This window comes from Phyllosticta capitalensis, assembly GCF_038381095.1.
Source record: "Phyllosticta capitalensis strain CBS 128856 chromosome Unknown BKA78scaffold_3, whole genome shotgun sequence".
In the NCBI taxonomy this organism is placed as follows: Eukaryota; Fungi; Ascomycota; class Dothideomycetes; order Botryosphaeriales; family Phyllostictaceae; genus Phyllosticta; species Phyllosticta capitalensis.
In genome coordinates this window covers 833,946-860,692 of record NW_027117441.1, presented here as the reverse complement: position 1 = coordinate 860,692, position 26,747 = coordinate 833,946, and the positions used below count along the sequence as shown (strand labels likewise).

Sequence of the window (26,747 nt, the reverse complement as noted above, 5' to 3'; positions counted from 1 at the left end):
TCGGCAAGATTGGAAAAAGTCACCGGCAGTGGGAGCCAGTCGCCACCGATATCGGCTTTCCCTAATTCCCTCTATCTCCGTCTCATCCTCAACTTCACCACCAAAGCTCCCGCGCGTCATCCACCATTTATTCCCCGCGATCGTCGCCCACGTCCCAAATGTCCTCCTCCTCACCTGCTCCAGGCAGAGGCCATGCCCGCATATCCTCCACCGACGAGCGCCGACGCGGTACATTCCCCAAACTCCCCCAGAAGCTCCAAAGCCGCTGACGCTCAGCCCGTGCAGTTGTAACCAGACGATCCACCAAAGGACCGCTCGACGCCGACTTCAAGTGATTCAAGCCAATCAAATCTCTTCTATTGCGCTTGTGCTTACCTCTTCCCAGTCCGCTCACAGACGCCCCAGCCATAGCTCCCTCCGCTGCCGCTGCCCGCCGCTCCCCGCAACCCATCCACAGAGCAACATCTCCTTCAGCCTCCCTCTCGACCCCCGCCGCCAACCTCGAAAAGGACTTTTCCCACCTTTTACATCCAGGCAATTTTCATCCCCTGCCGCCGCAAACTATCCCGCAACCCTTCCTCTCCGGCGTCCATCAACCGCACCCTTCAACTCCGCTACCCGACCTCCTCGCCAAGGGTCACTACCGCCTGGCCGCCACTGCCGCTGCACACGCATTGATCAAGGAGACTCTTCCGTCAGACCACGAAAAGATCTTTGAACTTTTATACGTGCGCCTTGCCTGTCTGTCGTTGCTAAACCAACATGCTCTCGCCGCCGCCGAAGCAAAGCCCCTCGGCGACCTCAGCAGCGCATTCTACCGACACCCGCTGACCGGCGCTCATATGGTTCCGTGGGAGCTTCGAGTCCTCGCTGTGCGCTTGATGGGGCTGGGTTACGGCGATTGGCGGCGAGGAGTCATGGGTTACTACGAGTTGGCGCGTGAAGCCAGACTCGAAGCCATCAGGACCCAGGAAACTGGAACAAGGCAGGTGTGGAAGAATAGGCTGCTGGAACTAGGCATCAGGGTCGCAAATGCGCTGATAGAAATGGGCGAGTGCGAGGGCGCAGCACGCCACCTGGCCACGCTCAACTCAGCAGACAATGGCGAAGAAGCCACCGAAATTGGCCAGGCTCCATCCGGTCCAGAGCACGCACGCATAAAGACAATGGAGGCACTAACTTGGCTTCGCGTGGGCGATGTGAATGCGGCCAAGCGCAGTGTCGCCGCATCTCCTTTTCCGTCTCCCCCAACGCCCTCGACCGCCGACGCCGCTCCGCCCGTTGACCCTCTGAACGCGCTCATTGCCATGTCCGAAGGCGACTACAACTCCGCTCTGACAGTATGGGATGCACTTGCCGCCCAAAACCCCACGGACAGCATGATTGCGCAGAACCGGGCCGTGTGTCTGCTGTACGTGGGACGCATCACAGATGCCCGTGACGCGCTGGAGCATGTCATCGACGAGGCCCAGGATTCGAGCTCCGCATTCCACGCTCTAACGTTCAACTTGAGCGTCATTTACGAGCTGTGCACCGAGAAAGCCCATGACCGCAAGTTGGATCTCGTTGAAAAGGTGGCGGCCATGGAGCCGAGTGCCATGGGTTGGGAGCGGCAAGCTGCTGATTTCAAACTCTGAGCGAACGATGAAAGCACCAGTGCGATCGATGTGATGGCATGGCTCCAGGCGCGAGATTTCCGGCATATTTCAACAAACGAGTCTACGAATATTTACGAAGCGGGTAATTTGTTCCAATTTCCAGCCTCTGATACCAGAGCAAAGTGTCACGGTGATCACGTTGAGAGCACGCAGTTTCCTTGACTTGAATACAGGATTGAATTTTTTTAAGAGAATCAGAGTGGTATTAGGTCATTACAAAATGTTGCGATAACAGAATCTCAACCTACGGCCGTCCCAATATTTACTTTGGCAGCACGCCCAATCTCGCTGCCTCTTTGAAACGCTAACTCCGGTACTAATCATCCCCAAAACCATGGGTATCATGCTTCCGTCGTCAATCTTCTTCATCATGATTCTATTCCGTCTCCTTTCTTCCAGGCTGTTGGGAGTTTCCTGGTTCAGGCAAATGGAGCACCGAAGGCATATCCCTAACGTCCGCGCTCGGCTTGTCAGATGTAGCGGGATTCGTGTGGAAGTGAATCGGCGGCTCAGTAGACTGGCGACCAGAACCATCAGGCTCTTCGATGCTGGTTGGACGGATCGGCTCCAGCACAATGTCGTCGTCGATTTCAGATGCACTTCCTTCGAGAGACGATTGCGAGTCGCGCATGGCGGCTTCCTTTTCGAGTCGTACCTCACGGCCGCGCTTGTGGCAGTACCAGCACACGAACAGGAGAACTGCGGACGGGTGTTAGCAATGACTTTTGAGAAGAGGACGACTAGACTTACTGAAAACAGCCAGACTCATCAAAACGTTGGTGCCCGAAACAACAGCTGGGAACCTCAACTTCAAGAAGTTGAGTATGCTCTTGAGCATCGCTGCGATTGCCCCTTGCTCCGTAACGAGCCTCTTCAGGGAAGGAATGCGCATGGCCTGCTTCCGAAGCTTCTTCGCTTTCGAAGTCGACTCCGTGGCAAACTTGGAGGAGTCAAACTGCTTTCCCTCGGCCGCAGCCATCGCTTCTGGTCCAAGCATGGCCGCCATCTTAACGGGCAATGACTTGACCAGGTTCTGCACAAACGGCGGCAGACTGTTGTACATCTTGTCTAGTTGTTTTTCGCTGCCTGTCAAGAACTTTTCCAGATCATCATATGCATGAGGAGCGCCAGAGACGATGTCTCGGAGCACTTGTTTCCACTGCTCGAGCAGTTTCTGCGATTCTTCCGAGAAGCTGAAGACGCGATTGTTGACGGCGGCAAGGTTCAGCTGGTCCAGGACTGTCGAGAGATCCTTTTCTTCCTTCCTTGCTTCGGCTTCATTTAGCGTGCCGTCGGGGTTGAGAGGAACACCTTCGCCCCTCTTGACAGCGCCTGCAGCTGATGCCAGTGTGTCCCCTGCGGCTTTGGATTGCCTCTTGGTCTACACGACACCGTTAGAGACAATAAACATCATCCAGTGGCGAGGGACTTACCAGTGCCCGCTTTGGCAAGTCTTGGACGTATGACCAGTAGTTGCGCGCTTTGTCCTTTGTATGCTTGCCCTCTCCAGTTTGGTCCGCTGCGGGAGAAGGTGGAAGAGCGACATCCTGCGCTTGTATACTCTTCGTCATCGAGCGCTCCGTGCTCTGACGGACCGTAGTAGGTCTTGCGGGCAAGGGAGGCGGCGTTTCCTCTTCGTCGTCGTGGCCTGCCGACGTCACTCTCTCGAAGAAAGCCTCGTCACGGTCATCGAGTATAGGCGATCGAGGTTGGGGAATCTCGCGCGCATGATCGCGCGCATGATCGCTCGGTCTATGCGACTTGGGTTCTGCTGCGGGCGATTCGGCTTGCTTTTTCTTTTCGCGGTTTTCTTTGAACTTCTTGTATGTAAAGTACTCGAGCATGGTGGCGATGGTTTGCGACTTGGTTTCGGCGACGAAAGCGATGGTTCGCTGCGCAACGGGGCGCAGATGGGCAGCTAGTAAAACGGTGCAGTGTGTAGGTGCCTAGGTGAGGCGAGTGAGGTTGAAGTAAGGTATAACAGGACAGCGCCTATAGACGGCTGCGGGCACTGCTCTCGCATGGAAGCTGACGCGACTGGGTGGCAGGCACCTGACGTCATGCTAGCTTGTACCACCACCACTTTGTTTCGACCACATCCCTCACCATCACAGCCACACTGTCATCAAACCTGTTCCCAACACTCCTCTTGGATCTCTGTCCTCGCAACCAACCAACGAGTCGCTGCACCTATTTGCAAAGGACACCAAGCGCCTTCAACTCTCAGCGCTGGCAGTTGAAGCATCCCTGTATGAGCTTTACTTTTGTTTGGTCGACGCGCGCAGGGGTGCAGCCTTCGTAGGCTCGGGGACTGGGACTGCAAGCGCTCAAGGAATGCCTTGGATCATCAACCTTTGGCCGAACTTTTTCTCATGATCGCCAGTCCGGCGGAAAGTGTCGACAGCATCAAGACCAAAAACAAAGGGTCTGAAAAGATGGCCAACAAGCAGACAGAGACAAGCTCGGCTGGCTAAAACGTAGGACCAGTGTGAAGCCTAGCGCACACCCAAACAGGAGATGGCTGCGGAACGAAATCAGTGGGTAATCAGTTCGGGCTCATGGGTCAGAGAGGAAAGTGTCAGTTCCAGTTGATGCACAACAGGAAGGCTCCAGCTGTCCTTACATGAATACACGCCCGAAAAGTTCCATGGTACGGACTAGGGACGAAATCAAAGCTCTTGAAAACCTCCTCGGGAATCTTCCTTTTCCACATCGACGAATCGTGTTCAACGACCAAATGCCAATGTCCAACCTAGCATTGGAGTCCCACTTCCTGGAGTTCCACTTCTTCATCTGCAGAGATGTTTCGCCCCAGTAATCTGTGCAACTGCAGCAGTGGAGTGCCAACCAAGAGTTCGTGCAACTAGAAGCTGATTGGATGTAGAAAATAGCAGAAAAGCTAACGCGATAATGGCTTGCTTCATCCAACTTCCTCCTTGCCAAACTTCGAGCATCTGTCCTTTGCTTTTCTCTTTCTTCTTTTTCCCCCTCGGGATCTCAGAGCTCAGCCACTGCAAACTCACTGCGTACTCGAGGTGTTGCTTTTATCAAGTTTCCCGTCTGAACTCTCTTGCTTATGTGTTTGCTCTCTAGCTCTCGCAGTCGTGTTCGTCGCCAAATTGGCCAAAAGGCCTCCAACCTTTGCAACATCGAGTCTGCAGCGCCAACAAGATCAGCTTGGGATGATGTTATCGTTCGCAGACACGCCCACTGCGTATCAGGAAAGTAGCTACATGCTCCAACACGAAATCGGTATGATGGTAAAGATAGATACCTTGACAGGTGTTCGCCTTCACTTGTTGCACTTCCCCATCAGTACTTAAGGGACCGAGGACTCGAAATGGTATTGGATCACGACCTCAAAGCAGTTCGAATATCATCAATCAGTCTTCCTCCTTTTGTTTGATCACATCTGTCGAATCCATCTGAATTACCATTCCCATTTCAACAACGGAATCATGAAATCATTTCTGCCTTTGTATGCCACCACCTTGATGGCTGCCACAAGGACTGCCGCAGACCGACATGTGTCCAACATGTTCGGTGGCAATGTCGGTGTCTCACACGTGGTAAACCACTGCAACTACTCGGTCACTGTCTGGCTTTCGGGCGACCGTTCCGAGTTTGAACAAATCCAGAAAACACTCGATGCGGAGACCGGGGTCTTCGAATACCCATACATGCAAAAGGACCTCGGGGGTGGCATGTCTATCAAGATTCGGCGAAATGATATGGAATTGGAAAAGATTGGACAACAAGCTTCACTGATGCAATTCGAATACAAGGCTTCCCCTGATGGCAATGGCTCGACAGTCTACGACATCAGTAGTAAGTCATCTAAGAACACCCCACGCTCCAGCACTATGCTGTTTCCCGCTTACTGATCACAACCAACAGACGTCAACTGTGGCGGCCGGCCTGACGAGACAATGAATGCGCACTACGTCAATTGGGAGAAGGATCTGACGCCGGAATCCTGCCCCTTTTGGAGAGACGGATTTGTTCTCGACGTTGAAGATGATAACTGCTGGAACGTCCCATGCTTCCCCGGGGCCGAGATGTGCACCAACGCATACTATCTCTCCAACGACGACACGCTAGACGACGTTGGCGGCCAACTTCTAAACGAGTGTCCAGGAAACGGGTTCAACATGACGCTGCACCTTTGCCCCTGTCGCGATCTTGCGTCTCCAGAATGCTATCTTGCCGCTCAGGGTGGTGATGGTTACTACTTGGACCCGAATACTTCACACTCTGCCCACCATCCTCCACCAAAGACTGGGTTTCCAACGACTCCGATTGATACTGCAACGGTTCAACTTCAGACTACTCTTCACACTCACGCGAAAACGACTTCTTCCACGCCGGCAGTCGCCATGTCTACCACCGCGCCTGCTGCAAAGTCGAAGAGAGGGGACGAGCACAAGGCCCCCTCGTCATCCAAAAGCAGCGCGGACGACGACAGCGCGGACGAACGCCGCCACTTCTTTGAAGCGCTGGGCTCTGGATTCCCTTCATTCTAACATCAATCGACCATGGACCTCAAACCCTCCTATCCCACTTGCAGCAGAGCCCACCAACAAAAGTGATGACGTTGAAAAGCAAGATCGGCAAACCCCCTATTTGAGCGCAGAGCCCTTGGCGTCCCAGCGTCATGATCAACAAGGCAACGTGGAAAATCCGACACAGGACGAGGGCCTTGATCGTCCTTGGGTCCTGGGCCAATCATCTCAATGGATTTTGTCAGTTCAACAGACCTAGTTTTGGCTCCGCGGGCAATGGGTGGCGTTACACGTGATGACAGGACAGGGGATGAAAAAGTCAATGCCCATCGGAAGTGGCTTAGAATGACGTCTCGTCGATATCATTTTCAAGTAACTGGCCATCATCGCGATTGCGTTTTTGCCATTGGTTTCTATCGGTTTGTGGAATCGCTGGGTTGCAGTCATTACTCTCGTTTAGCCGTCACAATCATTTCAAGACATGTTCAGCACCCAATCATCATGGGGAATCGATTAACTTTGTACATAAAGCATCTAAATCGTCATACCACACCAATGCAGACCTCATCAAATCGCTCGTCGTCTCTAAAAAACTGGCTTACAGCTGACCGGCAGCGTTGAAGTCGACAAGAGCGACCTGGACGCGCTCCGACATGGTCTTCTCACCCTCGCGGACCCAGACACGGGGGTCGTAGAACTTCTTGTTGGGCTTGTCAGCACCGTCGGGGTTGCCGACCTGCGTCATGATGTAGTCCTTCTTGTTGAGGACGTAGTCGCGGATGCCGAGGAGGTAGGCCCTATGGGAGTATTAGAAAGGAGTGATTCAAACAGAGTTGACAGCAACTTACCACTGGAGGTCAGTGTCGAGGTTGACCTTGACGACACCGTAGGAGATGGCCTCCTTGAACTCCTCCTTGGAGGAACCAGAGCCACCGTGGAAGACGAAGAAGACGGGCTTGTCGTCAGAGGACTTGATGGCCTCCTTGACGTACTTCTGGTGCTTGGAGAGGAGCTCGGGGTGGAGCTTGACGTTGCCGGGCTTGTAGACACCGTGGACGTTGCCGAAACCAGCAGCGATGGAGAAGTAGGGGGAGATGGCGGAGAGCCTGTTCTGGATGTTGAGGATGTCCTCGGGCTGGGTGTAGAGGGAGTTGTTGTCAACGTCCTCGTTGTTGACACCGTCCTCCTCACCACCAGTGATGCCAATCTCCATCTCGAGCCACTGGCCCATGGGGGCAGCGCGCTTGAGGTACTTGGCGGTGGTCTCAATGTTGTACTCGACATCCTCCTCGGAAAGGTCAATCATGTGCGAGGACCAGAGGGGCTCGCCGTGGATCTTGAACCAAGCCTCGTCGGCGTCGAGCATGCCATCGAGCCATGGGAGGAGCTTCTTGGCGCAGTGGTCGGTGTGGAGGACGACGGGGACGCCGTAGGCGGGGGCAATGGCGCGGATGTAGTGGGCGGCAGCAATGGCACCGGCAATGGAAGCCTTCTGGTCCTTGTTGTCGACACCCTTGCCGGCGAAGTAGGCGGCACCACCCTGCGAGGTCTGCAGGACGATGGGCGACTTCTTGTCCCTAGCGGCCTCGAGGGCAGCGACGACAGTCGAGGAGCTGGTGACGTTCTGGAAGGGTTGTTAGTGGGAGGAAGCAGGGTTTGGGATGCAAGACTTACGATGGCAGGGATGGCAAAGTTGTGCTGCTGGCAGTACTTGAAGAGCTTGTAGACGTCCTCGCCGTAGATGACGCCGGACTTCCTGCTGAGAACGTCGGTAGCACCCATGATGATGGATTGATCGGAAAGATGTAAAGTTGGAAGAGTCTGGAGGAGGAAGAGCGAGTTAGAAGGTGAGGAGGGGGGTATCACTTGGTGGGAGGAAGGAATTGATGAGGAGGGGAGGGACGGGTGAGGGGCAGTTTGAGCTTTTAAAAATCGGTTGGGGGGCAGAGGGGAGGGCCGCAAGGCGAAGGGGTTGCGTCAGTGGGTGGAGATGGGGGTCAGGGAGGGATGGGACGGGCGGACGTACGTGGTGGTTGATGGTGATTCGATGGGAGGAGAAGGGTTGGAAGAGGTTGAGGGAAGAGAAGAAGAGAGAGGGCGCAGGTGGGGAAGGTTGTGTCATGGCATGGCGGGGCTCGCGGCTCTGCATCGGCCTGAAACCAGCCGAGGACGCCTGGAAGGGAGCACGGAAAGCACCACCTCACATCAGCACTCATTCTATCTCTTGTGCTTCCAATGCCACACCGTACCACTCATGTCACGATAGCGGGTCATTTGTGTTTTTTTCCTGGTCGTCCCGCGCCGGCAGCCCGCGTCTAGCCCAGTGCGTCCTTCCAACCGTACAAGAAGCAGCCGCATCCTCTCCAGCAACGGGCAACCGTAGCCAGTCGCAGTCCCAGTCGCAGCAATTCAGCCAGAACCGGGACCGACGTACCCTACCCTACCGTGCGGGCAAGCGGCACACCGGACGGCATGGCGGCGACGGGAGGATCCGACGGCTTGTTTCGGGGCTCGGCAGGGAATCTTCAGTATATTCGTGTGTTGAAATGACTGTCACCAAGCGCAGGCCGTCGCGTTATCCTCGCCGTCGGAGCAGCGGTTGGCTTGGGAATGTTGGCCCGTTACGGTCGCCGTCGGCGGCAACTGGAGATGAAAGCGAGCCGACAGCAACAAAAGCTCAGGTCGACGCCTCTTTTTCTCGCGGCCAGCTTCCCGTGCGCTGCCTGGCTCTACCTAGCTAGCAAAGCAATGGATGATGATCCTCCGTCAATGATTCTCCTGTCCTTGACCCCTACCAGCACCCCTCCCTCTGCTTCTCCATCCTTTCTTACCACTACTCCTTGATGCCCGTCTGCCCTGGCCCTTACCGCTGGTACCTCGTCGAGCCGCAAGAGGCGCTACCATGCCCGACAAACCTCTAACCATTGCTACCTACGCCGCCGGCGCTTCTCTGGCTGCCATCACCCTCGTCTACGTCTTTGGCCCGACCTTTTTCCTCGACGACGATGCCGCAAACTCGGCGCGCAAAAAGGGCGTCGTCGGCCTCGCCAACCCAGCCAACGACTGCTTCATAAACTCGGTCCTCCAGGCCTTGGCCGGCCTACCGCACCTGCGACTCTATCTCATCAGAGAGACCCACCGCCGCAATCTCGACGGGCCCGACGTTTACAGAGTTCCGCCTTCGGACCACCCCGACGAATTAGCCCCCGCCAAGAGGGACGCTGCCGCGCAAAAACTCGACGGGCTCCAGCAGGGCCTCGTTACCCTCGCCCTGAAGGATGTGCTGGACAAATTGAACGAGAGACCCATATATCGCAAGACCATCTCCGCCCAGGGCTTCGTTGGCGCCCTCGAACATGCCTTTCGCTCCAGGATAAGCAGGCAACAGCAGGATGCCCAAGAATTTCTTCAGGTGGTTACAGAACGCGTATGGCAGGAGTACACCGCAGGTCAAGCCGCGCGCAAAAAGGCCCGCAGGCGACGCTCACATGGCACGACAGCCGAAAAGGACAGGGAAGAGCTGCTCCAAGAAGTCACCAATGGCGATGGGGAATCGGACCACGATGACCACGATGAACACGAAGAAGGCTTCCCCTTCGAAGGACAGCTCGAGTCCCAAATCGAATGCCTCACCTGCCACTTCAAGCCCAAGCCTACCGCCTCCAGCTTCGTGACCATGACGCTCAACGTCCCCGAAGCCTACTCGACGACGCTGAACAGCTGCTTCGACGGCATACTCAAGATTGAATATATTGATGACTTCAGATGCGAGTACTGTCGCCTTGAGCATGCGCTACACTATAAGCAAGCCGAGTTGGAAAAGGCGACAACGGAGAAGGAGCGCATGGAGCTCGATTCAGATATTTCCAAGATTAAGCATGCCATGGAGACTGACCCCGAGACGCCACCCAAAGACGTGACGCTCCCCGATAGCAAGCTGGCGCCGACGCGGAGGATTTCGCGGCATATGCGCATTTCCAAATTCCCCAAAATTCTGGCCATTCACCTCTCTAGATCCGTCTTTACGGCGGGAAACTATGGAAACTACTCGACCAAGAACATGGCAAAGGTGGCATTTCCAGAAGTTCTCCCGTTAGGAGGTCTCATAGAACGCAAGAAGTACAACCTCTTGGGCGTTGTGACGCATAAGGGCGGCCACAACAGCGGTCACTATGAGAGCTTCCGGCGCCAGGTCACATTGGCCCCATACTCAACACCACATTCATTTGGAACCGAGGGAGTGTACAGCCTTAGCGGTAGTCCAAACCCGAGCGCAATGCAAAGCCCGCGGCCGTCGGCGTGTAGGGACCGCTCCGAGTTGAGAACACCAGACTCGACGCATCTGCCATCACCTGCTCTCGCCTCGACGTCAGCAGCATCTCTCTCATCAAAGTCGTCCCTGTCGTCGATGCAACATCGTCCGCCGCCTCCAACATCAGCCCCGAGTTCGTCAGTGCGAGAGGAGGACAGCATCAAAAAGGCGCCTTCGACGCCGTCGCACTCTGCGTCGCCATCAAGGTTACGCGCAGTGGGTGAGAAAGCGGCGTCCAAGGCGGAGCTGGTGGTCGATGCGGTGAAACGAAAGCCTAAGAGACGAGACAACCGATGGTGGCGCATCAGCGACGACAAGATCAAGGAGAGCAAGACCAACGATGTCTTGGGTATGCAGCGAGAAGTCTACATGCTCTTCTACGAGCTGGATAGATCAGAAGAGTAGTGTTGAGAAGTTGAAGGCATTTTTGGCTTGGTGGCGCGGCGTTTGGTCTGGAAAGGCATGGCATTGGTGGCATGGGGATTGGCGGATACCTTGTTCATTAACTGCATTTTTTGCATCGTCGACTTGGACTGCTGTGGATGAAAACACTGTTGTCGGTGACCGATACCTCGTCGTACACATCCAAGGCCCCAACAACATCCAATGGATGTGGTTAGAGTGTGCTTATCATGATGACGTGAAGTATCCAGGATCCGCATGGCTGACTCGCCAGGCGCGGACCAGGGTCTTCGGGCGGGTTAGGGTTTGCTGTGTCTGGACAGTCGGTCGTGTATGACCGCCCCTAAACAACCTACGCCGTTTCGACGAGCATGGAGTCTGATTATCTTTGGTCTTGGAGCAGAGAAACCGCTGCGAGTCAGTCCGATTCGACTTTGCCATACCGAATCGCCGAAGGGCCCAATGTCCCCGTAAACGACCCACGCTTCCGCAAGTTGGTTGAGAACATCCTGTACTCGAGATGGCTACTCCAGTCCTACAATCTCGTCCTCCTCGGCATTCTTCTGCTATTTGCAGCTGAGCACTGGGGAGGACTTCTCCTGGATGCATATCGTCGCCGCCGACAGAGAACCAAGTCCCAGGCCAACGTCGGAGAAAGCTCGACCAGCAGCAGTAGTAGCAGCACACTTGAAGGGACGGCGACACCCCCGAACAAAGGGAAGATTGGAGACGAAGATGAAGAAAGACGACTGCTTCTGGCGCCCACGAGCACCAAAAAGCAAGCACCTGGCTTCTTGGCTGCGTTGTGCCACCATGTCAAGGCATGGGCCATGTACCAGCCTCGTCCCATCCCGTTCGTCAATAAACAGCTTCCCTCCAACGCCACAAGCCTCGCCGTTTTGGTACTACTTGGTTTGAACATCTTCTACCTTTTCTTCAGGACTCCTCTTTCCATCCCTCTCCTCTTCGTCTTTGCCGACCGCTGTGGCATTCTGTTCGTCTCAAACCTGCCACTGCTGTACCTTTTTGCCGCCAAAAACCAGCCCATCAGCTGGCTAACCGGCCGCTCTTACGAGTCTCTGAACATCTTCCACCGCCGCTTGGGCGAAATTGTATGCCTTTTGGCGCTCCTCCATGGCCTGGGCATGTTCGGCGTCTGGTATACCCTCCTCAATCCCATCGGATTCGGGTTGAAGCGGTTCCTGCTCTCCCATGTCATCCTGCCCGGCATTGGCGCCTTGATCTCCTATGAGCTCATCTACCTGACTTCCCTCGGCACCTTTCGCCAAAAGTGCTACGAAACCTTCCTGGTCCTGCACGTCGGACTACAGGCCGCTGCTCTGGTTTTGTTGTGGTTACACCACACCAGAGCGCGTGTATGGGTTGGCATTGCGCTGCTCATTTTCCTCGTCGATCGCATCGTCTTCCGGCTCGGCATCAAGTCCACCACCATGCGCGCCGACATCAGCATCCTCGAAGACGGCAAGACGGTCCTACTCTCCACAAACTGGGACTTGCCTCAGTCAGCTGGCCCTCTCCAACGGCTGCTCGGACGAAACATCTCTCGCGGCTGGGAAACTTCTGACCATGCCTTCGTCACCGTCCCGGCTATAAGCCACAAGCATTTGACCCAAGCTCACCCCTTTACCATTGCGTCTCCCGCTCCTCCTCCTCCTCAAGACGCTCGCCAGCCCGCTGACCAACCGCGCCACGCGTGGCTCAGCTTCCTCATCCGCGCGCAAGAGGGCTTCTCGCGCGATCTGTTGCTCCACGCGCAGACGCACTCATCCGTCCGTCTCCGTCTCGACGGACCGTACGGCTCTCAGCGTCCAGTCCGCCTGCTCCAGCGCTCGCGCATGGCGATTGTCATTGCCGGCGGCTCTGGCGTTGCCGTTGCGTTCCCGCTCTTATGGGCGTTGCTGAATGGCCGATCGTCGCAGCAGGACGTGGAGTCCCATCATTCCGACGGTCCACGGCACGTCTGCTTCTTGTGGGTCGTCCACTCCCGCCAGCAGCTGCCTTGGCTGCCAAAGGAGCGCCTGGACGAGCTACGCGGCTGGGGCGCTCATGTGCTTGTCCCAGAGCCAACAGAGGAGGCCGGAAGACCTGATGTTGCGGGCGTTGTTAGAGACTGGGCATCCACCTACGATGATGCAGCCGGCGGAAGCATTGGCGCCGTCGTCAGCGGTCCTGATGGCATGAATAGAGCCGCTAGAAATGCATGTGCCAAATTGGCGAGCGAAGGTAGGCGAATCGATGTGGCTGTGGAGAAGTTTGGGTGGTGATTCTCGGGGCAGTCCTTCTCTTGTCCAAATTTTTCGGTTGCAGAGGAGTTTTGGCTTCAAGAACGAAATTCAGCGGGAGTTATATCAAGATCACATACACAAGAATTGATGAATGTAACGTTTCCCTAGTGTTGTTCGAGATGGTCATCAAAAAAGGGGAATGGGTTCCCTCGTTGCAAGCGTGAATGCTCTCCGCCCACCACTCAGGCCTGGATGAGTCCCTAGGCTGGCTTGATAGGGTATGGAGCCTCTGCAGACGGTCATTTAGTCTCAGGATTATTGTTACTGAACATTCGAGACATGGTGGGACTTGTTCTTGTCCAAAATTGATTCCTCTTGGTATCCTGCAAGCGCCTACTTAGATGCTCATCTTCACTAGATCCCCATAAACCCCATTCCTGACGAGAGCTCAATCAAACTTCCTCTTGCTCCTCTTCTTCGAGGTCCTCGGGCTCCTCGTCGAATTCTTCCACGACACCATCGTCATCTTCGTCATCCGTGTTTTCTTCCGGCAACATTTCCGGCAGCTTTCCTCCATTGGCCTTGATCGCTTCCACCTTGGCCTTTGTCATCTCATAGACGTATGCACCAAGATGCTCCGTAGATTCCATCTCGGTAGAGGCTGGCTCGTCCGTCAATGCCCTGCGTGTTGGATACATCTCGCTTGTGACCAACGACAGCTTATCGGGGCGTTTCAACAGAACGTCAAAAGCGGGCTTGAGCTCGTAGGATGATTCAAAAACGTCGCGGCGGCCGACAATGTAGAGACCCAAACGAGCACGCGACAACGCGACAGTGAGTCGGCGAATGTCGCGAAGGTATCCTACACGGCTCGTGCGAACGAGAGAAAGGATGACGTCTAAAACATTAGTTAGCCATGGTCGACAAAGAAACGTGCCAAGAGGATCTCTTGAACTCACAGTCATTCTGCTCGCCCTGGTACTTGTCCACAGTCGTGACGATTCTCGGCAAGCCAAAAAGCGGGTTTCGAGCGCATCGATGGTGCAAAACATCTCTGATCAATGATCTTTGTCCGGCGTACGTGGTCAAGATCGAAATTTTCGAGGCCGGGTATCCGAGCAGTCGCATGTACATGAAAATGGCCACCGCGTATTCGGATTCTCCCAGGTTTTGAATGAAATGTGGCATCGGCTCTAATTCGCCCCTACCCTTGTAGTCAGGCACGTTGATGAACTGGTAGTCGTATCTAAATCCAGGATTGGCGAGCTTGAATTCAGGACTCGACTCTACCGTGGGGAGGTTGTCGAGCTTTGGATAGCGCCATTTGTACAGCTCTGCGAGGCTTGGCCGAGCACGCCCCTGCTGGTCCAGCACAATCGTGGGTACTCCCAGTCTGACCAGGCGCAGGAACAAAGATTGCTCGAGGTTTGCATACTGCCTGAACGCAAGATTCTGGACGACCGGGGAGTTCTGGAGGTGGTCTCCACATAGTACGATTCTCTGCAAGGGCAGCTCGCCATCTTTGGGGTTTTGGAGGGCCAGAGGGATGAAATTTTCAATCTCGGTGATTTGAGCCGCTTCTTCCATGATGACATTGTCGTAGTGGAAGCCTAGGCCTGCGATTTCCTGTCGTCTCATCGCCGCATGTGTCGAGGTCATGGCAATGATGCGGGCTTCTTTGATCAAGAGATAATTGGCGCTGTCTCTGGGATTCCTCAGGATCTCGAAAGGCCGGATGTCCTCGAGCTCAGCAAAGATCTTCTCGATGTGTCGATAGCAGCCAGCCGCAATGTCCACCAGAACCTCACGCGAGGATTCCGGGGGAAACAGTGGCTGTGGAGCGTTGGAAAAGTACTGGTGGAAGGGGAACTCAGTAATCAATTCCTCATCACTAGCTTCGCCGGATTCGATGCGGTTCCAGTACTTGGTCCAAGCCGGCTGTACGTAGACAGAGTTGAAATATCCAGCAGTCTCACACGACGAACCATGTGCACCAGGCGCGTTGAAATTCGCTGCGAGTCGGTCGACCTCAGCCAGATATTTGATACCGATCTCGCGGAAACTCTCGACCCTCCCGTGCTTGGAATAGTTGGTTTCGGTCTCGAGATCTTCTTCACCGTGTCCCAAACGAAGCAAATGTCGCTCATCAATATCAAGAGCCACAATCTTCTGAAAGAGCTGATTCAACGCCTGATTACTGTGAGCAACAAGCAGTGTCCTTTGGCTGGGAAAATTGTGATAGATGTTGTTGATGATCTGAGTGGCCACATCAGTCTTGCCAGTTCCAGGGGGTCCAACGACTACAGTCAAGCCGGGTTGGGTTCCCGACGTAATTGCCTCCAGCTGAGCTGGCGTAAAGCGCACAGTATTCAGCTTAGGGGCATCCGTTGGATAAGGTCCCATGTTTGGTGGTTTGTACGTCGAGACACGGACTACTTCGGCCGCCTTTGTGTCTGTTACGTCTGCCTCGGATTCTTTCTTGGCCCGTCTGCGTTTCTTAGATGGCCTTTCATGGATCTCTTGTTGCTGCTGTTCTTGCTCCGGGAACTCGAGCACATATGGAGGCCCAAAACTCCCAGTGGCATCTTCAGCTGGTTCGACAGCCTTGCCCGAAAGACTCTCGACCAAATGTTGCCAATCCAGAAACGTGTCGCGAAAGTCAATTCTTTTCAGCCTGTTGGCTAAACGCTTGTAGGTAGCGCCGGCAGGATCGCCATAACCCAAGAAGACTTCCTGAAGCCAGGAGGGCGCGGGGATGTCAGAAAGAGTCAGACGTCGAATCGACTCCAAAATGGGCTTGAAGTTGTTCTCTCTGCCTCTACGACGGACGACCAGATTGATTGATTCGTAAACACCTCTTTCGGCCTTTCCTTGCCTGTCCTTGTCTTCTTTGTACGCTTCATTGTCAATTTTCAGTAGCAATCGCCGCTGCCTCGGCCTGCGCGTCTGGCCCTGGGACGTCTTGGGTTCTCGCAGAGGTCGCCCTTGTTCATCCAAGACTTGCATTACCTCCGCACAACGCAAATGCTTCAGACCCATTTTTTCAGCAAGACTTTGCAGCTGACCGCCGTTGCTAATGAAGCGCCCATCTTCCTGAGGATCTACCGCAAGAAGATACACAACGTCATCCGGACGAAGTGACTCCCATTCTCTGGCAACACTGGCATTGAGTCTTGACACATCGAGTATCACCTCAGCTTGTACTCGTGACGGTGCCGTTTCCCCAACGCGCGCGGGCGCAACATCAGTAATTGCAGGTTTGTCGATAGGCAGGGCCATTTTGGAGGAGCCTGAAAATTGCACTCCCTCCCTTGACTTTCTCGGCTTCAGACGCTTGATCACGTCTTCCATGTCCTTTCTGATCTCATAGAAGGACTCGCATCGGTGCAAGATGAAAGACCTCCAGAGGAAATCGCCTAGAGTCAGGTACTGCAGGTTCAATTTCGGAATCGCCAAGGGCCTAGATCCATCGTAGTCTTCGTTTCGCAAAAAGGTTGCCTCGTAGAGAATCTTTTCGGTAGGGAGAATCGTCATCTCCCGCACCGTGTCCTGGAAAGTTGGCTTTTTCTCATGTGCCGACACGATGATTTCTGAAAAGAAGGCCCGGTCTTGGACGACCAAGGACGATTTGGGGTACTCGGTACGGAATCCCAAGAGTCCGCAGAGCTGGACGAGTTCCTCCTCTGTGAGGATTTGGAGGTGGGATTCGAGATCAGCCCGTCGGTCAAGCGAGCCGTAGTTGGAGAGCGCAAGAATTGTCAGTTTCGAACTAAAGTGCTTAAGGCAAGTCCTTTGAAGTCTCGCCAATTTTGAGCAGTGGACCTGGTGGTACTCGGATGGAGACTGCTGCTGTCCAATTTGATCGTCGATCGGGAAATAAGTGTAATGCTTGAGGAGGGCGCAGAGATCACGGAACAGGCCGTTATCCTCATCGGTGTAAAGAGGTGACAGTTGAATTGCGGCAAGGAGGTTCAAGTCATGGAGCAAGGTGTTGACATAACGCCTTGTCGGCAATTGACTTTGGACGTCCGTCAAGAATTCGACAAAACGCTCGCAATAGCGCAAGTTTTCCGCGCGAGATTGCGCCACCGTGTCGTAGATGCGATTCAAAAAGTCCAGCAGCAAGGTGAACAGCCAGGCTCTTTCAAAACGCAGCTTCGTCTTGGCCTCTTCATCTCCGTTGTCGTAGCGCTTCCCTGCTGCCCTCCATGCTTTGCGGAGCATCAGATTCTTTTCCAGCTTCTGTTCCCGCGCTTCTTCACTGTGTAGATTGTGCCAGATGGCAATCGAAACCAGTGGCGCACATTCTTTCCTGACCAAGCCACTGTCGAGAGATTGGAACGCTCCTATGACAAATGAGATCAAGTGGGTGCGGATCTTCGGAGAGAAGGCGGAGTCGATGGCCATGGAAAGGAGGCGGCGAAAGAAGGACGAGAACTCGGATGGCTTGCTGGTAAAGTGATCCCATGAGGCAAGATTCTCCCTGCGTTTGACGTTGACGAGTAGAGCAAGCAAAAGGACGTGGTGATTGGAAGCATCCTCGGTATAGCCAGGCCAGAGATAGCTACGAAATCATGGTTAGCAGCTGCAGCTTAACAGGGGCAGAGATTCTCACTTCTCCAGCAGCTGCAGGTTCTCGAGAATAAGCAGAGCGCTGTAAGGGAAGCCATCCTTCTCTAGGACGTCCCAAAGTTCTTTCTTGAGCACCTCGGGCTTGACCTTGGGCGGTCTGGCAGCTCCGAGCCAGTGCTTTCGCGCAACCTGGGCGTAGTGGTTTTCGCCTTGCAAATCGGCCACGGTCGGGCGCGCATGGCCGACGGGCAGGATGGTGCCATTGCGCGAGGGGCTCTGGGTGTCGATGTCCATGGTGGACGTGGTTCAGGTCGACATTCCGCGTGTGTTGACGCGCGCGCGGAGGACGGAGTTGCAAAAAGGTGCTCGGTGGAAGCTTGGAGCGCGGGGCGGGACCGGGTCCGGGGAGGGAGGGAGGAAGGAGCCACCCGACCGAGAGCTTGCCCCGGCCTTGGCGATCATGCCGGTGGGTGTGGTGCTCGGGTTGTGGGAACGACACTCACCCACCACTAAACTGTCTCTCTCCATCACGACCCATTGAAGTGCCTTTACACATCTTGCCACTGCCACCATGGCTCCCACCGAAGTCGAGTATCGCGAGCGCCCTGTCGTGCCCGCCAAGAAACTCGACACTGATTATCCTGTGTGTTGCACCCACGAATGCCCCCGAACGCCCAATAGACACTAACACGTTAATCAGCTCATTGACAGCGACCCGTAGGGCGCTCCAATGCTCCCGTCCCAACCTCGCTGACATTTGCAGTCACTTCACTCGTGTTGTGCGCTATGCTCGCCCGTCCGACTACGCCGTGGGCGCCGCACACGTCGCTGCTGGTCCCGCGCTGCTCTTGCTCATGGAGCGAGTCTCCCCGTCGTACGTTGGCCGCCGGGGATTCGCTCCCATTATGCGTGCGACCTGCTTCATCAGTCTTGCAGCCGGCTTCCTGAAGCTGTACTCGCGGTCCACTTGTGCGGAATAACCCTTATACTTTGCCGCAGAGCCCATGATACTGACTGGCTGGACAGTGCGATTCCATGGCGTCACTGAAAACAGGCGTGAGATTGATATGGACATGAGGGAGATGGTGGACAAAGTCAAGAAAGGCGAGCCACTGTACGGCGTCTCCACAATGTCGGAGCACTTGCAGGGCGTGGCGTCGAGAAACTCGAGATACTCTGTCACCTTCTTGCCCTTTCTCCCATGGGGCAACTTCTTCAATCACAACCACGTCAGTGCTACATCACTTTATCCCAGCAAAAGGCTGCGAGATACTGACGACTCTCAACAGCATGGCGTTGACACTGCCAAATACTACCAACAAGCGGAGCGTGAACTGGCTGCCGAGGAGGCCGCAAAGAGCAACTGAAATTCCAGTACAATTCATCCTGCCAGGGGCTCAAGACTCTAGTTCACAAGGAACCACTTATCATGAAGAGTCACTATGTGATAGTCTACAAAGACTTGCTCCACGTCATTCATTGATTTTCAGCATGTCACTGCGATCTCCATCGTCACTCGCAGAGGCCTGATACGATGAGTAGAGCCGATGGAAAGTCTGAAAATGGTGCTTTCGCCCTAGAATACCTAGATATCTTCGTGATGTTGGCGATCAATTAACACTTGTTCGAGTCGAGCTCCCTCTGTCCCTCAGTGAAGTGAAAATGTGCGTGTTCCCAAAGCCTCCAAGATTTGAATCCTTGACAAAGCCAAATTCTCTCCTCTCAAACGGCTTTTTGGAGCTGAGGAACTGGAGAATTAGTATATGAATGCAGGGCTAACTGGTAGAGTTGAGGAGTACACCAATCCCTTGAGGGTTCAGCGCCCCATCAATATACATGTATGGGTGGTGGAAAATCCTGTGGCTCCTTGATCATTTAATCTAGTGGACCATGATTGAAGCCCTGGACTGAGCGGGACCAGAAAATGCAGGCCAGCAACTCATCTCGAACATGAAGGTTGTCCGAACATGCCACAATTTGTGGACCTGCCCCGCATGGCCTCCCACCCAAACGCTCGATTTCGGCTGGTGATGCACATACGCAGCGAGCGCTCGTGAGATCAAATGAAGTTCCGCTGTTTGTTTGACTGGATTTCATTTGCTGTTCAGACTACCAAAAAATCCCGTCCTCTTGTTTCAGTAGTGGGGCGGGAAGAGAAGCGGTCGAAGGAATAATATCAAAGCGCCGGATGCCTTTCAGCATGCTCAAAGGAGATCTCCCTAGTCCGATAAAACGCCCCTTGCCCGATACCCAACTCCAGTGCTAGACCCAAACGCCGCCAGTGACCTTGATAATTCGAGCCCTCTTAGGAAGGTTGAAGAGAATCACTGCTCATTGGTTTCAACCCCAATGACTCGGGTGACCAGAACGTATCCAAACAGCAGCGCTGCTCCAATCCAGTACTTGTTGCGACTCAACCAGCCTTGACCAGCATCTCTTGCCACCTGTCCACCCCCAACTACCGCTCCCAAGCTCCCGCTGCCAACAGGTCGTCTCCTCAGAGCAGCAGCTTCGGGCGCGCATGGCCCATGACCGTCGATCTGCTGTGCTTGCGGTTGACCTGTCGCAGCATCGATCTTTTGTTCCTTGATCCACTTCCAGTTTTCCGCGTCTTGCTCTGGCCACTCCAGGCGGAACTTTGCGCCACCATCGCCCGCTTTGATGGCGCCAATACCACTGTTCTTGGAACGTGCAGTTGAAGCCGCATGGGATCCTCCACCAGTAGAGTTCCACCACCGAGACCGGGCCGCAAACAGACGACGTTCGGCATCAGAAGCTCGAACGCTTCCAGTCGTCAGTTCTTCGCTCGTCATGAAACTCATCAGGCCGATCAGTATGGTGCTGACTTCCCACGCCGGGTTGAAGCTTTTGGGGTGGAAATCTGAAATGCTCAGGCAGAGGCGAGTCGATGGCTGGAAGCGACCGGATGGAGTATGCATGCGGATGGCAGGCGGGGCGAACGGGTAGTCTGGCGGGAACATGAGGGTGCCCCAATACTGGCCGCCCTCGTATGGTGTGCCCGGGGGGCCGGTAAGGATGTAGTGCCACTCGAGTATGTTGTTCTCGGAAGGATGGGCGATAATGTATGGAGGAGGGTTCTGAGATATCGTCTTGTACTCGCGGGTCAAGCGTTTGGTTGCCTGCGGCGTCGCCATCGTGATAATCGAAAGGAGAAAGAAAGCCAAGTGGATGGAAATGTCAACGATCGAGGGTTTCGATGTGTGCGCGATAAGGCGGGAGGGAGCGCTGCGAAAACTAAGAGCGGTCGGCGAGTGTGAGCGAAAGTAGGTATCGGATGAGAGGTGTAGGCTTCCGGTTGTTGTGGTTGTTGTTGTTGTGAGCGCCTTGGTTAGTTGCGGTGGTGGCGGCGGGGGAGCGTTGGTGAGGAACACTGGACTGACTGCTGCTGACGGGATGGCTGCCACCGGCTGCGCGCGGTCGGACTGGAGCGGGAGACAAAGCGGCGGAACCGGGGCCACGGAAACGCCAAGCCCGAACGGCGGAGCGGCAGAAGCACCACCGCCGCGGCGTTCCAAGCTTCAATTGCCTTCAACTTCAATCTACATCGGTCCACGGTCAGAGAGCACCTCTGTCCTACAAGCTTCCCTCAATGGCGTCGCCGCTCGAGGACGATGTGCGTCAACTCACTGCCTGCGCGCCACGGTCAATTTGCAACTCCAATGGCTAATTTATGTACCTGCAGGTCTTCTCAAAGCTGAAGCAAAAAGTCAACCCGTCCGAGACCCAACGACGGGAGGACGAGGTCAATCAGCGCCTACACGCCCAGGCCCAGAAGTCGCATGCCAGGCAGACTGAGCTCGTACGGCTCCTACACTCTCATATCCTAGTTCATCGTGCTGATGGGCCCAGGTCAGCAACAACCTCACACTTCCGGTGACCATCTCGTCCGTCCGCGTATTGCAGGCCAAGCACACTCGACATGGCTTTTTGGAGCGCGTCTTTAGTCCGCTCCTGAATGCGAATGGCCGCCAAGACTACGATCTCGAACGCGCTCTTGTGGATATCTCTACTGCGGTCAATAAGCTTGAAAGATTTGGTTCGTTCAGTCACAAAGGGAGCTTGTACCCGGCCACTGACATGCGCCAATCCAGAGATCTTCAAGTCTCCGATCTCTGTCTTCATCGACAAGCCTGATCAAGCGGATCCTGCGACCACCCCCACCGACATTGACATTTACGTCCACGCCCATGAGCGCTCGCGCTACACCATCAAGACTGGCACCGAAGCCGGCTCAGCAGAGGGCTCCGCCTATGCCAATGTGCAGCTGCGCAACTTGTTCGGAGGCGCCGAGTCTCTCAGCGCACATGCCTCTGCTGGCACGCGAACTCGTTCCGCCTACTCTGCAACCTTCGACACGCCTATCCTTAGCAACCCCGACCTTCGCTGGGAAATTGGCGGTCTTGCGAGCTCCACTCTCAAAAGCTGGGCCAGCCATGAGGAGGCCCTCAAGGGCGGATCCACGAAGCTGAAATGGCAATCACCCAGCGGCCATCGCCATGAATTGGGATACTCGGGCTTGTGGCGACAAATTACCAGCCTCGCAGCTGACGCTTCCCCGACTGTTCGTGCCGACGCTGGTGACTCCCTCAAGTCCAGCATTTTCCATACGTATACTCTCGATCGCCGTGATTCTCCGCTTCTGCCCTCGCGTGGCTATCTTCTCAAGACTGTTTCCGAGCTTGCAGGAGCTAGCTTCCTCCGCGGCGACGTCGCCTTCGGCAAAGTCGAGGTTGAATCTCAAGCTGCCCTGCCCGTCGTTCCCCCGTTGGGTGTTTCACTCACGACCAGCCTCCGCGCAGGATTGCTTTATCCCCTTGCTGGTCCCGGCGGTGAAATCAAGGCCTCCCGTATCAATGACCGCTTTCAGCTTGGTGGGCCAACCGACATTCGTGGCTTTCGATTGGCTGGCTTGGGCCCTCGTGACGGACCTGATGCCACAGGTGGCGATGTGTACGCCGCGGGCAGCGCAAATTTGATGTTTCCGTTGCCCAGAACTGGCATCGACAGCCCGCTGCGGTTGCAAGCGTTTGTTAATGCCGGCCGCCTGTTGGCATTGAAGGAGCCGCGAGAGAAGAAGGAGTCTCGTAAGCAAAGCGAGGTAACGGACAGTATGAAGGAGACGATCCAGGACCTCGCCCATGGCTTGCCTAGCTGTGCAGCAGGTGTTGGGCTTGTTTACGCTCACCCAGTTGCACGGTTTGAGCTCAACTTCTCCCTTCCCCTGGTGCTCAGGAAGGGTGAGCAAGGGAGGAAGGGATTGCATTTCGGTGTTGGTATCGAGTTTATGTAGAGTAATTCTATAAAGTATTAGTCTGTTCTGTATCTTTCCCGTTTTTGTCTTGGAGAAAGGCTGCTGTGTATCTTGACTGGATTTAAATTCGGCAACATTTCTGAGCCCCCGCCTTTTTCGAAATGCCGAACCCTCCTCCCTCCTCACGGCGCAACTGACTACGCGACAATTCCCTACCTGACGACTGTTTGCGCGACTAATTGCGCGACTCGCGTTGAACCATTGCTTTGAGCGAAGAATGTTTTCTTACATTCAGCATCTAACTACTATATACACGCACGCAATCTGTTTTGCATATCATAAACGCGCCGCGGTGGTTCTTTCAAGTTATTTTAGTAGTGTAGCGTGATTTAAAACTTATTAACCTATAGATATAATAGCTATTTATCACTTAGGCTAGTAGATTTATAACCTCTCTTCTAAGTAAATAGTATAATTAGATATTTTATAAAAACAACCTGCCTAGTTGCGATTTATTTAGTTTAAAAAATCTTGCTTAGTCTACTAATACTACAAGAGATAGAAGTTTTCTCTATATATATTATACTATATAAATAACTAGTAGGTTTATACCTAGTTTTATAGAGCTATAAACTTTTATTTGTTTATTTATTTAATATTTATTTATTAAGGTTGACATCTCTTTCTTAATTTAAGACTATTAGAGACAAGAATTTTTTCTATATGTATTATTCTATAAAATTTATAGGATAATACCTTAAGCTATTATAGTACTACTAACTTTTATAGGTTAACCTATAAAAATATAGGTTCTCTATTTATTTATTTTATTTATTTATTTAGTTTACCGTCCCTTTCTTAGTCTAAGACTATTAGAGATAAGAGATTCCTTTATATATATTGTGCTATAAAATTTATAGGTTATAACCTTAAGCTTTTATGGAACTATTAACTTTTATAGGTTGACCTATAAAATTATAGGTTCTCTATTATAGGTGTGTTTTTAATAATTATAAAGTAGGATAATTTAGGCTAAACCCTTATAGTAAGAAGTATAAATAAGTGTAAAAGTGGGAACTAAAAAGCACTAATAAAGGAAATATAAGGGGTAGAAAATTTGGGAAGAATTTACTAAATTTCTATTATTCTAGGGACTCCTGGTTAATATACCACCTTTTAGTGGCAATATTAGTTTCTTTTATGTAAGCTAAAGTAGCTTAAATTTTTTTTAGAATTTTTATAAATATTTTTATAGGTTAAATCCACATTTATAGCTTCTTTAAGCCTTTTTCTTTATTCTTTGAAATCCTTATAACTTAGTAGTAAGTAGAAAGGAGTCTCTTTAGGAGTACTATACCTATATGTACTATTATTAACCTTTTTAGTATAGTATAGGTATAATTTAAAATATCTATAACCTATCTTTAGCTAATAATAGGCTAATACTAATTCCCTAGGAGTCCTATTTAGTATCCTAAGTTTATAGTAAGGTTTAGGAGTAAATAACCTTAAGTAAGATTTAGGAGATATAGGTTTAGCTAAGGCCTTACCTATAATCTTCTCCTATTCTATACTTATTAGGGATTTAACTTCTATACCTAATATAGCAAAGGAGGTAGGGTATTCCCTAGTCTTAGCTAGACTAGTAGCCTCCTTAGCTAAATTATTAGTAAGCTCATTACTATATATTCCAGTATAGCTAGGAACCCATTCTAATAAGATAGTAGCACCCTTATCTATAGCTATTTTAGCTGTATTTATAGCCTGAATTTACTAAGACTAGCCTAGGTTATTAGAAGGTTTTATAATATAATATATTACAGCCTAGTTATCCACATATATATAGTATTTCTAACCTTATTTTACATTTCTACCCATGTATTTAAACACCCTTATAATACCCTCTAATTCCCCATTATAGACTAGGTTAGAAAAACCTATATTTAGGCTTTCTAACTTATATTATAGTCTTCCTAGTTTTTAGAGATAATAGTAAGGCCTACTCCTATACCTTTACCTCTAGTTATACTAGAGGCATTAGTATATAGAGAGGTAGTATTAATAGACTTTCTAGCCTTAATAAGGTCTAGGTATTCCTTCTTAGCATCTTCTTTAGGTAAAGGACTAATTCTATACTAAAATAGAATATTCCTAGCCTAGGGAGGAAAATATAGGTAGGATATAGGCTCTAGAGGTCCCCTACTCCCTATACTATTAAGAATCCTCTCTAGCTAGGTAGATTTCCTATTTTTAAATATAGATTCTTACTTAGTCCTTCCTAATTTAATTAAAATAGGGTGGTTTTCTAGTAGTTTTAAGGCCCTAAGTGTGTATTTTTTTATACTAGCACCTAGCTAGGCCTTAGTAGGTAGGATACCTACTTTAATTTCTATTACTCTAATAGAACTAGTCTTAAAAACCCCTAGTACCTTATATAGAGCCTTATTTTATAAGGCTTCTAAGGGTTTAAGAAGGTAGTCTATTCCTCTAGGCTTATACTATAGCTAGGAGCTATAATCTATTATACTAGTAACATAAGCTATATATAGCTAGTATATAGTATATAGACCTATCCCTAGCTCTATAGTAGTAAGCCTATAGAGCCTATAGAGGGTAAATCTAGCCTTTAATACTAAGGTATTAATATAGTATTTATACTTTAGTTTATTATTAAAGTGGATACCTAACTATTAGACTATCTCTTTAGGTTTTACTATAGTAGAATTAGGTAGTTCTAAACTATAGTTTTTTACCTTTTTATTACTAGAAAAATAGATAAGCTCTATCTTAGTAAGATTAAAGCTAATACCTATTCTAGCCCTATATTTATATAGGTTTTTAGCCTCTCTCTCTAATATTTTAGTGTTTTTCTTTATACTAGTAGATGATATAGTTAGACTAATATTATCTATATAGGAGAGAAAGGTAATAGCCTAGGATAGGAATAGTTTAGAGATATAAATTAGAAATAGAATAGGTAATATAGGACTACCTTATAGAATTCTAGTCTCTATAGGCCTAAACTCTTCTATTTATCTATTAAAGGAGAGATATAATAGCCTATATTTTAAGAAAGAATCTACCTAGCTAATTAGTGTCACGGCCTAACCTCTAGGCTGCGAGCATAATAGCCTGCTATAGTGTTGAAGCTCTTGTACAACAACCGCGCGCTATAGCATCAAGCTACACTAATATGCCATACTAACAAGCTACCTTACTAAGCTATATTACTAAGCCATACCTACAAGCCACCTCTACCTTTGTAGCAAGCTAACTTATAATCTCTAGCCTATATAGCCCTATAGTAATAACACCTACTATAAGCCCTTATATAGTATGTATTAACTAGCTTATAGGACTCTAAGTATATAGTTAATAATAAAGTCCTATAAGCACTAGTAGCTAAATAAGTGGTCAAGTCTTAAGAGGTATCTTAGCTTAAATAATACCTGCTTATATAGATAATAGACTATATCTTAACTCCTAATTCCTTATACTACCTTCCTCTTCCTTTCCTTTTACTTCCTAGAGTATACAGGCTAGAGAAACTACTAGAAGGGATATAAATAGTAGTTATATAGAATAGTAGCTAGCTATCTTTATTTTCTTATAATTAACTTCTTAAGTAGACTATTAGCCCTTCTTAACCTCTTATCTCTTGCCTCCTTATCTTATTATCTTATTATAATTATCTTATACAGACTACTTATAACTTTATTCTCTAAAGTGTTACCATCCACCTATTAGGAAGCCTAGCTTATAATAGAAAAATAAAGATTATTA

The 26,747-nt window shown here is 51.5% G+C and overlaps 10 protein-coding genes across 10 annotated transcripts; 6 read left to right on the top strand and 4 right to left on the bottom strand.

The window, feature by feature from the left end:
- Positions 1 to 101: 101 nt before the first annotated feature.
- BKA78DRAFT_95187 (uncharacterized protein) lies at positions 102 to 1,815 on the top strand. Its single transcript, XM_066894034.1, has 3 exons — positions 102 to 228; positions 286 to 331; positions 386 to 1,815. Exons 1-3 carry the CDS (start codon positions 159 to 161, stop codon positions 1,635 to 1,637), a joined length of 1,368 nt encoding a protein of 455 aa, XP_066746330.1. The 5' UTR covers positions 102 to 158; the 3' UTR covers positions 1,638 to 1,815.
- Positions 1,816 to 2,034: 219 nt separating this feature from the next.
- On the bottom strand, positions 2,035 to 3,502 carry BKA78DRAFT_293505 (uncharacterized protein; the record flags this gene model as incomplete). The annotated part of the gene is made up of 3 exons (XM_066886225.1): positions 2,035 to 2,357; positions 2,409 to 3,039; positions 3,092 to 3,502. The coding sequence occupies 3 exons, from the start codon at positions 3,500 to 3,502 to the stop codon at positions 2,035 to 2,037; spliced, it is 1,365 nt and encodes a 454-aa protein (XP_066746329.1).
- Positions 3,503 to 5,194: 1,692 nt separating this feature from the next.
- On the top strand, positions 5,195 to 6,471 carry BKA78DRAFT_366486 (uncharacterized protein; the record flags this gene model as incomplete). The annotated part of the gene is made up of 2 exons (XM_066892579.1): positions 5,195 to 5,486; positions 5,556 to 6,471. The coding sequence occupies 2 exons, from the start codon at positions 5,195 to 5,197 to the stop codon at positions 6,179 to 6,181; spliced, it is 918 nt and encodes a 305-aa protein (XP_066746328.1). The 3' UTR covers positions 6,182 to 6,471.
- A 20-nt stretch (positions 6,472 to 6,491) lies between these two features.
- On the bottom strand, positions 6,492 to 8,200 carry BKA78DRAFT_95171 (fructose-bisphosphate aldolase, class II). The gene is made up of 3 exons (XM_066894033.1): positions 7,835 to 8,200; positions 7,009 to 7,784; positions 6,492 to 6,957 (listed from the first exon to the last, which is right to left on the bottom strand). The coding sequence occupies exons 1-3, from the start codon at positions 7,940 to 7,942 to the stop codon at positions 6,759 to 6,761; spliced, it is 1,083 nt and encodes a 360-aa protein (XP_066746327.1). The 5' UTR covers positions 7,943 to 8,200; the 3' UTR covers positions 6,492 to 6,758.
- A 729-nt stretch (positions 8,201 to 8,929) lies between these two features.
- Positions 8,930 to 11,203, top strand: BKA78DRAFT_308445 (uncharacterized protein). The gene has a single exon (XM_066887945.1). The coding sequence runs from the start codon at positions 9,063 to 9,065 to the stop codon at positions 10,875 to 10,877; it is 1,815 nt and encodes a 604-aa protein (XP_066746326.1). The 5' UTR covers positions 8,930 to 9,062; the 3' UTR covers positions 10,878 to 11,203.
- A 1-nt stretch (position 11,204) lies between these two features.
- Positions 11,205 to 13,459, top strand: BKA78DRAFT_308444 (ferric reductase transmembrane component). The gene has a single exon (XM_066887944.1). It carries the CDS (start codon positions 11,246 to 11,248, stop codon positions 13,157 to 13,159), a length of 1,914 nt encoding a protein of 637 aa, XP_066746325.1. The 5' UTR covers positions 11,205 to 11,245; the 3' UTR covers positions 13,160 to 13,459.
- Positions 13,460 to 18,055, bottom strand: BKA78DRAFT_308443 (uncharacterized protein). Its single transcript, XM_066887943.1, has 3 exons — positions 17,736 to 18,055; positions 14,080 to 17,684; positions 13,460 to 14,018 (listed from the first exon to the last, which is right to left on the bottom strand). The coding sequence occupies exons 1-3, from the start codon at positions 17,984 to 17,986 to the stop codon at positions 13,573 to 13,575; spliced, it is 4,302 nt and encodes a 1,433-aa protein (XP_066746324.1). The 5' UTR covers positions 17,987 to 18,055; the 3' UTR covers positions 13,460 to 13,572.
- A 125-nt stretch (positions 18,056 to 18,180) lies between these two features.
- On the top strand, positions 18,181 to 19,341 carry BKA78DRAFT_308440 (NADH-ubiquinone oxidoreductase complex I, 21 kDa subunit-domain-containing protein). Its single transcript, XM_066887942.1, has 5 exons — positions 18,181 to 18,335; positions 18,393 to 18,409; positions 18,456 to 18,661; positions 18,719 to 18,921; positions 18,982 to 19,341. Exons 1-5 carry the CDS (start codon positions 18,264 to 18,266, stop codon positions 19,057 to 19,059), a joined length of 576 nt encoding a protein of 191 aa, XP_066746323.1. The 5' UTR covers positions 18,181 to 18,263; the 3' UTR covers positions 19,060 to 19,341.
- A 562-nt stretch (positions 19,342 to 19,903) lies between these two features.
- On the bottom strand, positions 19,904 to 21,106 carry BKA78DRAFT_95130 (ubiquitin-conjugating enzyme/RWD-like protein). The gene has a single exon (XM_066894032.1). The coding sequence runs from the start codon at positions 20,845 to 20,847 to the stop codon at positions 20,017 to 20,019; it is 831 nt and encodes a 276-aa protein (XP_066746322.1). The 5' UTR covers positions 20,848 to 21,106; the 3' UTR covers positions 19,904 to 20,016.
- A 139-nt stretch (positions 21,107 to 21,245) lies between these two features.
- On the top strand, positions 21,246 to 23,110 carry BKA78DRAFT_308432 (surface antigen-domain-containing protein). Its single transcript, XM_066887941.1, has 4 exons — positions 21,246 to 21,326; positions 21,396 to 21,512; positions 21,563 to 21,749; positions 21,805 to 23,110. Exons 1-4 carry the CDS (start codon positions 21,303 to 21,305, stop codon positions 23,001 to 23,003), a joined length of 1,527 nt encoding a protein of 508 aa, XP_066746321.1. The 5' UTR covers positions 21,246 to 21,302; the 3' UTR covers positions 23,004 to 23,110.
- Positions 23,111 to 26,747: the final 3,637 nt, after the last annotated feature.